Source organism: Oryzias melastigma, linkage group LG19, assembly GCF_002922805.2.
Source record: "Oryzias melastigma strain HK-1 linkage group LG19, ASM292280v2, whole genome shotgun sequence".
Lineage (NCBI taxonomy): Eukaryota > Metazoa > Chordata > Actinopteri > Beloniformes > Adrianichthyidae > Oryzias > Oryzias melastigma.
In genome coordinates, this window is record NC_050530.1 from 12,201,184 (window position 1) to 12,211,644 (window position 10,461).

The following is a 10,461-nucleotide window of genomic DNA, read 5'->3' on the forward strand; positions in this document are numbered from 1 at the left end:
ATGCATTATTTCTGAGCTCTGAAAAACATGCCTGTGGGAGCTATTGTGTTTCTTAGCCAACCCCCAAGCGTCCCCTCACAGCTGCTGCACACCAAGGAAAGAGCATTCTCTTCTATGTCAAGAGGTGACACAGGTATCAATGCAAAAAAATATTTTAATGAATTACAAAAATCCATTGACTAAATATATGGTTTGTTGCGCTTTTTTTGTAATGCATTGAATGTGTGAATATTAGGATATTTGTACCTGACAGTTCTGTCTTTATTTACAAATTTGGAATGAATATATTTAGCTGTTGCGGTCTGCTTCCCCTTGGGCGAGCAAAGAGCCCGCTGGAGACTGTCTAATGACTGCTGGGTCATGTATCAAATACACAGCAGCTGGAGGCAAGTGGGGAGAATGTATAAAGTCTGGCTGTTGGGGGGGTAGGGGGCAAACTGAAGCCTGAAGGGGCACGTATGGAAAACGGAGTGTTTGGGTACAGAGGATGACCGTGAATGAATGCCGAGTCGGAGGGTCACACGCTCTGGACTTGAAGCAGGAACTGCGTAAATCTAACGGATGCGCCGCCGTTTCAGAAAAAAAAATGTAATCTGATCATATGTGTATATATTGCTATCCCTGAATCGGACATAATGCAATAGAGCAATCCAGATCCCTGTGGAAATTGTTTACATTTACAACCATATTGACAGTTACGATTGACAGTGAAGCTTTAAAAATAATATTATCGTAGTAACTTCTATATTTTCTTGCAAGTACCTATCGGTAATAATTGTTTTTGAAAAAAACGACTTAATATTTAGATAACTTTAGTAAAAAAAAAGTTATTTGAAATGATTTAATTTATCTCCTGTTATTTTTTAAATAAAACTGTACACTAATCGATTCCGCTCAGTTCCTGAATACAGAATTGTTCATTCACAGGAACACATGTTGAAAGGCATTTGTTTTCCCTCTTTGTGCTCTGATGAAATTCCAGTAAGAACAAAGATTTTTTGACAGCTCAGAATAGCACAAAATGGTTGTTTGCACTGTGATTTATTCATTCTTAAATAATAATTTCTTCCAATAAACTACCAATATATTTTAATGTAATAATGCTAGTTTTTTAAACTGTATTTAATGAGGAATCAACAGAAATTGAGTGATAAGGATATGAAGTACTACTGCCACCTGCTGGATGAGAAGAGGTACTGCCATTAATAAGACTTTATTTAGAGCTTCTGCTCATTAGTGGACTGACCTGAGGGGTGTGTCCCAATAGGGCCCACACCGAATAAGCAGACACGGCCCGGACTCTGGAGAACTCCAGCGTGCAGGTCTCCTGGCGGTTGAAGGCGACGTACTGGCAGCCCTGATAGTCTCCCTTCAGCTGCTCGCCACGGCGCAGCTGCAACAGATCCCAGGTTCCCACACTCCTCAGTACCTCCCGCACCGACTCCATCTGCTTGTACGACAGATGACCTGCAGGACGTAAAACAAAAGAAGAACTTGTCATAACCATAACCTTGGTTACATTTGCTGAAACTTTGAGAAGGAATAGACTTTATGAGTTTACTCACCAGAGATCCAGGATGGAGTCAAAGCATCTGAAATCCAGGTCATGTAGCCTTCCTTAAAGGATCTGAGGAACTCGTCTACCTGGCTGTGCAAGACCAGTTCCTTCATCTTCATCAGCTCCTCATCTAAACTGCAGTCTGGGGAGAGGAAGACTATCCTGGGGAAGAAAAAACTTTGGCGCACTGGACCTCCGCTCCTCTTTAAATGGTTGCACAAGTTCAAAGTTTTAGTCTGCAGAAGGGAGAAAAAAATTTAAGTTTTAGGGAAAAAAAGTACAAATTTTTCTATTGATATAATTATTTTCAGTTTCAAGGAAAAAATGTGGCTTTGAAACATACACCTTTTATTTGTTAGTTTGAAGTGGAGGGGTCAAAAAATATTTTTTAACCATTTTTCACAAATTATTGTAATCTTTTAAAACACCAAAACAGCTTTTTTTTAAATACAGAGATTCATAATTTTATTAAAGCAAGATTTCCTTTTAAGTTTAATTCACATAGATAAACTGTTTATCATAACAGAAATTATTTATCTAAATTATTTCTTGAAATAATTATTCTAAATAAAATTCAAAAAATTCTATGATGATTTTTTTTTAAATTTAATCCAAAGAAAGTCTGAAGAAATATAGTTTATTTTAGTAACTGTGAAAAATAAGTGAATACTTTACCTTCTTCATTAGTCATTTCTGTATATATAAGATGCTATTAAAGCGTTTGGCTCTCATTGGTTGATTCATAAGTATTTAATGGTTAAATCGAACAATGTTACTCAAAGACGGAGTAAAGCTAATTTATGTGACCTCTAGCTATCAGAACTGAGCTGGATCTGCTTTGTGTGTGTTAATAAAGGTAATAGATCTAATTAATTTAGACTATTCCAACAGCTTGTGTTTGCTAGCGTGCTCTTCTGGTCCAAATTAGGCATCTTTGGAAATGGAAATGAATGACTGCTAACAGACAAAAGCTCACAGCTGTGTTTAGGCACCTGCCAGCTTTCACCCCCCTCACAGCCTGTAAATAAGACGATCAGACACCCCCTTCTGATAGTTAGAGGCCCTGCAGTTCCTACAACATGAAGAGTTTCTCATCATTTATTGGAAAACAGCAGTTTTCTGTTAACTGAGAGTTTTTTCTTTTATTTTATTTTTTTTAATCATTTCTGCGCTACCTTACCATGAGAGCTTTGAGTGGATCTTCAATCTGCTCGATGCAGGTATTGGTCAGGTCTCGGTCCTCCTCTTTCACCTGAACATGCCACTTTGCATTGTGCGCAGACACCGCCCCCCTCCAGGGTTTCAGATCTATGCAGAAAACTCCTTGGCCTTCAAGAAAACACAAGTAAAACTGAATAAATAAACAATTCTCATACTTCTTTTAAACCCTTCGGACTCAACAGTTTTCTAAAACGCATTTTATTTGTATCATGCAATTTAAGAAAATAAAAGACAGACAACAAAATTATTAATTTTTAAAATAAGAGCTTTTTTTCTTATTTTATTTAAGCTGGATTTGATTCACAAGCTTTAAAAATGAACTCCTAAAATCTTCTAATGTCACTGCTTGTGTCACTGGACAAAAACCAAAGTTATACCTTTCATTATTTCAATAATGCAAGCTCCACTTTTGTTCAGATTAAAAGACTTTTAAAACTCTCCTTCATTAGAAAAAAAGCATTTTTGGGAATAAACATCTGAAATATAATCAAATACATCAGTAAATCAAATCATAAACAGGGCTAAATGTGTTTCTCTTTAAAATGTAAGTAACAAAATCCTCAACTGTAGAATCCTATTTTCCCATTTGCATCGCTAAATTGCAAATAAAATTGTATGTTGGAAATAAGTTGCTATTTTAAAAGTGATTTATAGTTTGGCTGCAAGTGAAGCTCGTGGGTTAAAAGACAATTAAACAGTAAATTACATTTGTAGTGATCCATACAGGCCAATGTTAAAAATCTATGTTATAAAACACATTTTCAGACAAAGTTGAGGTCATTGCTGAAAGATTTTACAATTATTTTCAGGCTTTCTGTTTGCTAAATGTTTTGACACATTAAAAACATGACTACAAGTTGAATAAGACCAAATTAAAAGAAGCATGCACTCATTTGACTTGCATGTGCAGAAATAAAGGCCATCTTGCAAACACATGTGAATGTTTTACATAAAAAAAAGAAAACAGATGAAGCATTCCAGACCTGTGAGAATGACAATGTCGATGTCATCTTTGGCTGCTTGAGACTGGTCGGGAACTCGAAGGTTGCAGTAAACATCTTCCTTTCTTAGCCCAGTGACTTTCCTACACGACAAAGAAAAAAAAAAAAAAAACATTTTAAAAAATGGTTTTGTGACCTGTTTTTATCTGGCACTTGCAACTTAAATTCATCAAGAATTTATGTCTTTCTAATTTTTGAAATTGATAATCCCAACATCTACTTAAGTACAGAAGGCTGGTATTTGTTGAACCAGGTACTGCTGTTCTATCTAAAATGACTCAAGACAACACTTCTGCACACGTCTCAATTTGTATTTTTAAATGTTTTGTTTACACATATCCAAAAGCATTAACCAAAGTATGTGGGTTCAAGTATCGATCCCTGTGGAATAATATTCCTAAAATATCCCTGCACCAGCTCCCTGTGTACTCTATCCCATAATATATATCTACTGATGAACTTTATACTTACATCACATGTTTTAAAAAGTCTGGCAGGTTTGGCAGCTGATTTGAGCTCTCTGCACCTTTGGAGCTGAGATGGAAATGAGTGAACAAGTTTCCCAGCTGAAGCATTGTTGTCTTTCTCTAAGGAATAAAGACATAAATAAAATATATTATTACATGTGTTTTAATTATTATAAATGATCATAATTGTGCATTTAGTTAGTTCAACATAAGTGGCAAAAGAAGAGGAAAACAAGTTAGTAATTAGGAGAAACAATTAAGGAAAATAGGAGATAATATTTAAGCAAAAGCCTAAGAAATCAGTGAAAATCATCTGACAGAACTACTTTTACCCATTAAAGTCAGACTCTTTGCTAAATCAGGCTTGTTGACGACTTTTAACTGACATTTTAAGCCCTAAAGACTCGGGAGAACAAAGAGTAAGAAAGAACAAAGTGTGCTCGAGTGAAACGTACGTGCTGTCCACGTCCTTCTGCGAGAAAAAAAACTTAAAAAAAATTTTGTTTTAGATCAACATCGTCCCAGTGCTGACCTGCGTGTCTTGTTTTGAAATGCTGAGTAACTTTCAAGGAAAACTGTTTCACAACTTCGCCTCCCCCTCCTCTTTTCCCTCTCAGCTGCCACTTCCAGCTTTCCTGAAGGAAGTAAACAACAGCCCACGTGCGCCACGTGCAGCGTCGAGTGTCGTCACACACGACGTCACGCGGGAGATGTGGGTCAAACCCGCTCCAGCGCAGAGAGGGAACACCTGGAAAATCTATAAACCGCGAAAACGAAAAAATGAATTATTAAAATCAGTATTTTATTAAAATAGCTTTTAGAGATTGTTTACTGCCCTAATGTTGAAATATTGTTCTGTATTGTTTCTGTAAATAACAAAATGTATATTTAGATAAAATGTTCAGACTAAAATAACAAACTAAGTTGTTAAAGTAGCTATGTAAAAATGTTGGAATGAAGAAAAAAAAATAATTAAATTTAGACCTAAGATTTTTGTTCAGTGGGTTTACTCTGTAGGTTCTGAAAATTGATGGATATCAGTCGCTTAATTGTAAATGGATCTATCAGTGGATTGTTTGATAGTAGTTGGATTGATGGATTTAAGACTAGTCAATTGATCATGGAAGGATCAATCAATGGATTGTTTGATGATGAATAGATAGATGGATCAATTGTTGGATTACTTCATAATGGATGGATGGATTTATGGATCAATCGATTAATATTAGATGGATCAATCAATGGATAGCTTTATGATGGATGGTTGGATCTGTTGACTGATAATAAATGGATTAATTTACTCAAAATATCAACACATTCATTACTTTCATGAAAAATAAGAGAGAAATGCTTTCAAGACTGTTTTGAGGATTTCCAAACAAGTTTCTACTAACTGATTATTATTATTATTTTTTACAAGTTCATTTAAGCTTTTCAGGTTTTTTTTTTTTTTTCTAGGCTGCACAGTGGCTTAGTGATTAGCACTTTTGTCTCCCACCAAGAAGGCCCCCATTTCTAGTCCTAGTCAGGGGACGTGAAACAGAACCACCAGTGGAGGACCTTTCTGTGTGGAGTTTGCATGTTCTCCTCTTACATGCGTGGATTTTCTCCAGGGACTCCGGCTTCTTCCCACCATCCAAAAACATGTTTCATAGGTTAACTGGTGACTCTAAATAGTTTCTAGGTGTGAAAAGCGGGTGTGTACGGGTGTGTAATTGAGGCCCTGCAACAGACTAGTGACCTATCCAGGTTATGTCCTCCCTTCCGCCATGAGTGGCTGGTTAGGCTCGTGACCCTGAGAAAGCTACAAAAACGGGTTTAGAAAATGAATTTAAAATATTAGGGTTATTTTTTTCATCCAAATTCTCTCTTTTAGGCCAAATTGGTGCATCAGAATTGTCCATCCCAGCCAGAGTCCATAACCCAGTCTGTTTTTTGTTTCTAAAAAGAGGAATAGATTTATGTTTGCAAATTCAAGAGCTTGCTGCACAAATGTATTTCATAAAATTTCAACTAAAGATAAGAATCAGCAGTCACAGATCGGCGAGAAAGAACCAAAGCTGAGCAGAGTCAGAGGAGGCCGGGAGCAGAGTCATGTATTAGGTGGAAATCAGATAGAGTGATGTATGATGGTGAAAGTTGTGAGTTTTGAGTAAAGATTGCATATAAAAGACAGTAAAAAATAATAAAAACTCAAGAATGCCTAAATGATCCTTATTCTATTTAGTTCATCTATGCCATTGTCAAAATCCATGGGTCCAATCATGTAGCTAAATGATAATCACCTATTAAAATAGACGTTTGACGGGTTAGCACAAACTTGGAGTAAAGCTCTGTGGCCTGAGGCCTCAGAGTGTCTGACTGCACTGAATTCTAACAAAGCCTACAAAGCACGTTCATCAAAACTGAAATGGAAAGGAAACCTAAATCACATCATGTCTAAGATAAATAGATGCAAATCTGGCAAATACAGAAGACAACCGCATCATTACAATACATTATTTTTGTTGTAAAAACCTGAAGAGATTATTTGTTACACCCAGATTTAGAAGTAAGTACTCAGTCATTCTGGAAAAAATGTGGAAATATGAATGTAGATTGTTCTCATTTATTTTTGTTTGTCTAAAATGAAACTTTTTTTTATTTGGAGGATATCTGCCACATACTAATTATAATTTGGGGGTAATTTATATCAACGTTATGATGGTAACAAGTCAGGAAAAATGGTTTTACGTCGAGATGCTTTGAGGTTTTGCAAGAAAGCAATTGGGGTAGAAAGCAGATCCATCAACGCAACACTATTAAAGAAAAGTACTAAGGAGGCATATAAAATGGAACTTTGAATCATACAAATATAACATAAGAGGGCTAGTGCTAAGGAACTGGAAAAAGTAGAAAATTTATGCAATGACAGCAACAGAATGTGGCAGTGAAATGTACTGACAATATTTGACTGTTCTTTTTTATTTTGAGGCTGGAATGGTTTAGTTTATTTTAGAATTTTTATGTATTAATTGTATTTTTTTTTTCTTTAAAAAAACTCCCAACAAACAATTTTCAATCTTTCAACCCAATAAAAATGGTAAAACACAAACTACTAATTGTGTACATGTGATTTAACAAAACCACAAACAGTAAATATACTTTATTTCATCATTTAGAAACTATAAGACGAAGATTAAAATATTCTATTCACTGTTTTTCAATATTTTTATTTTTTTTATAAATCTGTGATCGAATATGTGTGAGGATCTGCCGTCTCACTCAACAAAACTCTTACACACTGCATGAACCTGCAGAGAGGATATTACAAAAAAGTGATGAAGAATATTTAATTCAGCAGTAAAATACACTGTGAATATCTGAAAAGTGGTGATAAACAATATCCGGATAGCACCAACTACTATGAGAGAGCTTAATATGAGGAGCAGATAGCCAAATTCAACTCATATTGGCTCAGTAGAAACCAATAAACAAAGGCACTCCGCCTCTCCTGACCTTCACTTCTGGTTGAGATGGGGGCGATAAAACAGGCACAACCTCAATAAAAGCGGCACAATGGAGTAAAATAAATAGATATTAAATTAAAGCAGAGGCAATACGGGCTGAACTGCTGCAGGAATTTGAGGACAAAAGGGGTTTTGTGTGGTTTAATATCGTCAACAATCCGCACCTCATCATACATCTGCCATCATTTTCATCTCCGGCTTTAATGTATCAACACATTATTATCTTGTATGCGAACTGCAAATGATGTGTACGTGCAGACACAGGTATATATTGTATTTTTTCTAACATTTACAGTGGTATTATGGTCTTTAGTTGCAAAAAGTTTTTTATTGACTGTTTTTTAGTCTCACTAAATACCAAATAAAAATGACAAACCTATTTAGGCTTCTCCAACCATTTTCATGCTTTCTATTCTACTCATCCTAAATCCCCATCTGATTTACTGTCATTTTCACCTAATGTACTTGAAGAGCTCAACTCAGTGTGAGGAGTGTTTTTAGGCCAATCCCTGAGGGCATTGAAATATGGAAGTTCACACACTGAGCTAATTTTTACGAAGAAATTCCCAAACCTGGAGAATATCTATCATCTACAATCAAACAAAAGGACAATCGCTCAGGCTGCTATTTGCATTTTCAATCTTTCAAAATATCTCATTTGCAAAAAGTAATATCTGCAAGACAGCGCTGGTGCTCTGCTCGCTAATTTTGCTCGTTTCCTTTGAATTTTTAATGGGAGAGATTCTGCATATGCTCTCGGAGGATTTGTGTCCATTTGTTTCAGGGAGAATTAGCATTCCGTGCTGAAGAGTATGAAGAGCTTAACTGCTCCAATCAAACCGGGTGATTCAACGGCGGCCTAATCGAGATGTTAAATGGAGGTTGCAGCTGGATGACCTGGAGTAAATGGCCTGAAAATGTCCATGGGTCTCACTAACTTCAATCACCTGTATAGTCAGGATAAGAAGGAAATAGAAATGACAAAACAAACAAATAACTGGCATAAATATATCTCTGTTTTGCACTGAAATATAAAAACTGCCATTTACTATTCAAAAACTATGAAAAAAGGATAAAAGCATAAAAGCAAACTGGCCCACCTCAAAAGATTTTACCATATGAAGAGGAAATTAGCATGCCAAAGTTTAATTGTTAAATTATTATTGGGAGCAAGAGGAGGCCTCACTGCTATTTCACCACGTTTGAAAATAGTGTTGAACCCTCGTGGCACATAATGTAATTGCCGGCAATTAGAGAGAGGGCTCTCTATGGAAGTTGATTGGTGCAGCCAGCCTCTGCTTTCTGAATGGGGGTAGTTGTTTTCCTCAACGAGTGGGTCCATTAAGCCGGCAGCCCGGTTGGGGCGGACCGTCGGTGTGGAAAAGTACTCGACAGCTGCAGATGAACAGCGTAAATATCAACAGTTGTGGACAATGAGTGCAACGTGTTAAAAAAACATTTATTTTCTCAGAAAATAAGACGAGTGTACTGACGACAAACCGGTCACGTCCTTGTAGCTTGGAAATAAATGTAAAATAAAATCAGTGCTGAGCAGTATTAGGTGGTATTGTCGTTATTGCTGCCCCAAGTCAGTCTTACAACTCAGAGGCAAATCTCTAATGAACTCCTGCCTCTCTGTAGAAACTGTCCTTGAAAATAAAACCTTTTTTATTAAGCTAAAAATAGTATAATCATGATAAAAATAAAATAAAAACATTGGAATTGCTTTTGAAATTGATCAAAAGATGATTGAAATGGGGCTTAAAATTATCAGTTGATCCGTTTTCTTTATTTTTACTATTATTCATAATTAAGAAGAAAACTCAAAGAAAATTCATTTGACTGTACACATCGGCAGAGCTTTTGAAAATGAATACAATTAGGCAAAAACATTTCTTATAACTTTTACCCACTTGTGAACAAAAAATGTAAACACTCTTATTCTCAATTATTTAAATCTGAATTTACCGCCTTAACTCCTAATAATAACTAACTTTTCACAACTCATTTAAATACAAAAAATGAGACACAAATCCTCATTAGTTTAAACTCTAGTTTCATACTTAATGATTTTATTGTGTATGTGTGGTTCTTTAGATGGTCGTTGTTCTTGATTTATTCATTTCATTTTGGTCCACAAATGCACATTTTTAGCTGTAATGCTTTGAATCTTGCTTTTTTTCTTACTTCTTTGTCTTTCAGGCTGTAGTCTTCTTTTTTCAAGTATTTTCTGAATATCTTAGGTTAATAAATCTAAACCTGCAAATTCACAGCTCTCTGGATTGATTTAACAATTACCTAAAGCGTGGAAATGACATGCAATTTTAGAGTAAGAGTGCACATGATATTATAGTTAACATTATATAAAATCAATTAAGTAATGTAAAATGTTTATTATACTTATTAAATGTTTATTATAAAATATGACATTCTAATCTCAGCAGCATTTATTGCATTAACTTTATTAGTCATTTTTTGTTTTTTTGGTTTGGATATTACCACTAAACTTTTTGCTTGTTTGTTTTACCTTGTTACAATAGAAAGCAAAGTGACTGAGACATCTAGAAGTAACTTTGAGTCTAAAAATTATATCTAAAGAATATTGAGGAGCTCCAAACAAATATGTTGTAAAAGACAGTTTATTAAAACATATCTACTAATTATTATTATTCTTTTTATTTTTGCACATCTTGCCATTTGTCTTG

At 35.3% G+C, this 10,461-nt stretch overlaps 1 protein-coding gene across 3 annotated transcripts in view; it reads right to left on the reverse strand.

Annotated features, from left to right (window-relative positions):
• si:zfos-911d5.4 overlaps nucleotides 1-5,208 on the reverse strand; it is a 14,767-nt gene extending 9,559 nt beyond the window's left edge. Inside the window, exons 1-6 of one of the 3 annotated variants that reach the window (XM_036217174.1) lie at nucleotides 4,780-5,208; nucleotides 4,252-4,365; nucleotides 3,763-3,863; nucleotides 2,739-2,887; nucleotides 1,566-1,794; nucleotides 1,247-1,467 (exon numbers count right to left, since the gene is read on the reverse strand). In XM_036217174.1, the coding sequence (XP_036073067.1) occupies nucleotides 1,247-1,467; nucleotides 1,566-1,794; nucleotides 2,739-2,887; nucleotides 3,763-3,863; nucleotides 4,252-4,355 (804 nt within the window). In that variant the 5' untranslated portion in view covers nucleotides 4,356-4,365; nucleotides 4,780-5,208. Of the gene's footprint in view, nucleotides 1-1,246; nucleotides 1,468-1,565; nucleotides 1,795-2,738; nucleotides 2,888-3,762; nucleotides 3,864-4,251; nucleotides 4,366-4,702 lie in introns of all 3 variants that reach the window. The other 2 variants (XM_036217173.1, XM_036217175.1) reach the window with 2 other exon arrangements.
• Between the last annotated feature and the right edge of the window lie 5,253 nt (nucleotides 5,209-10,461).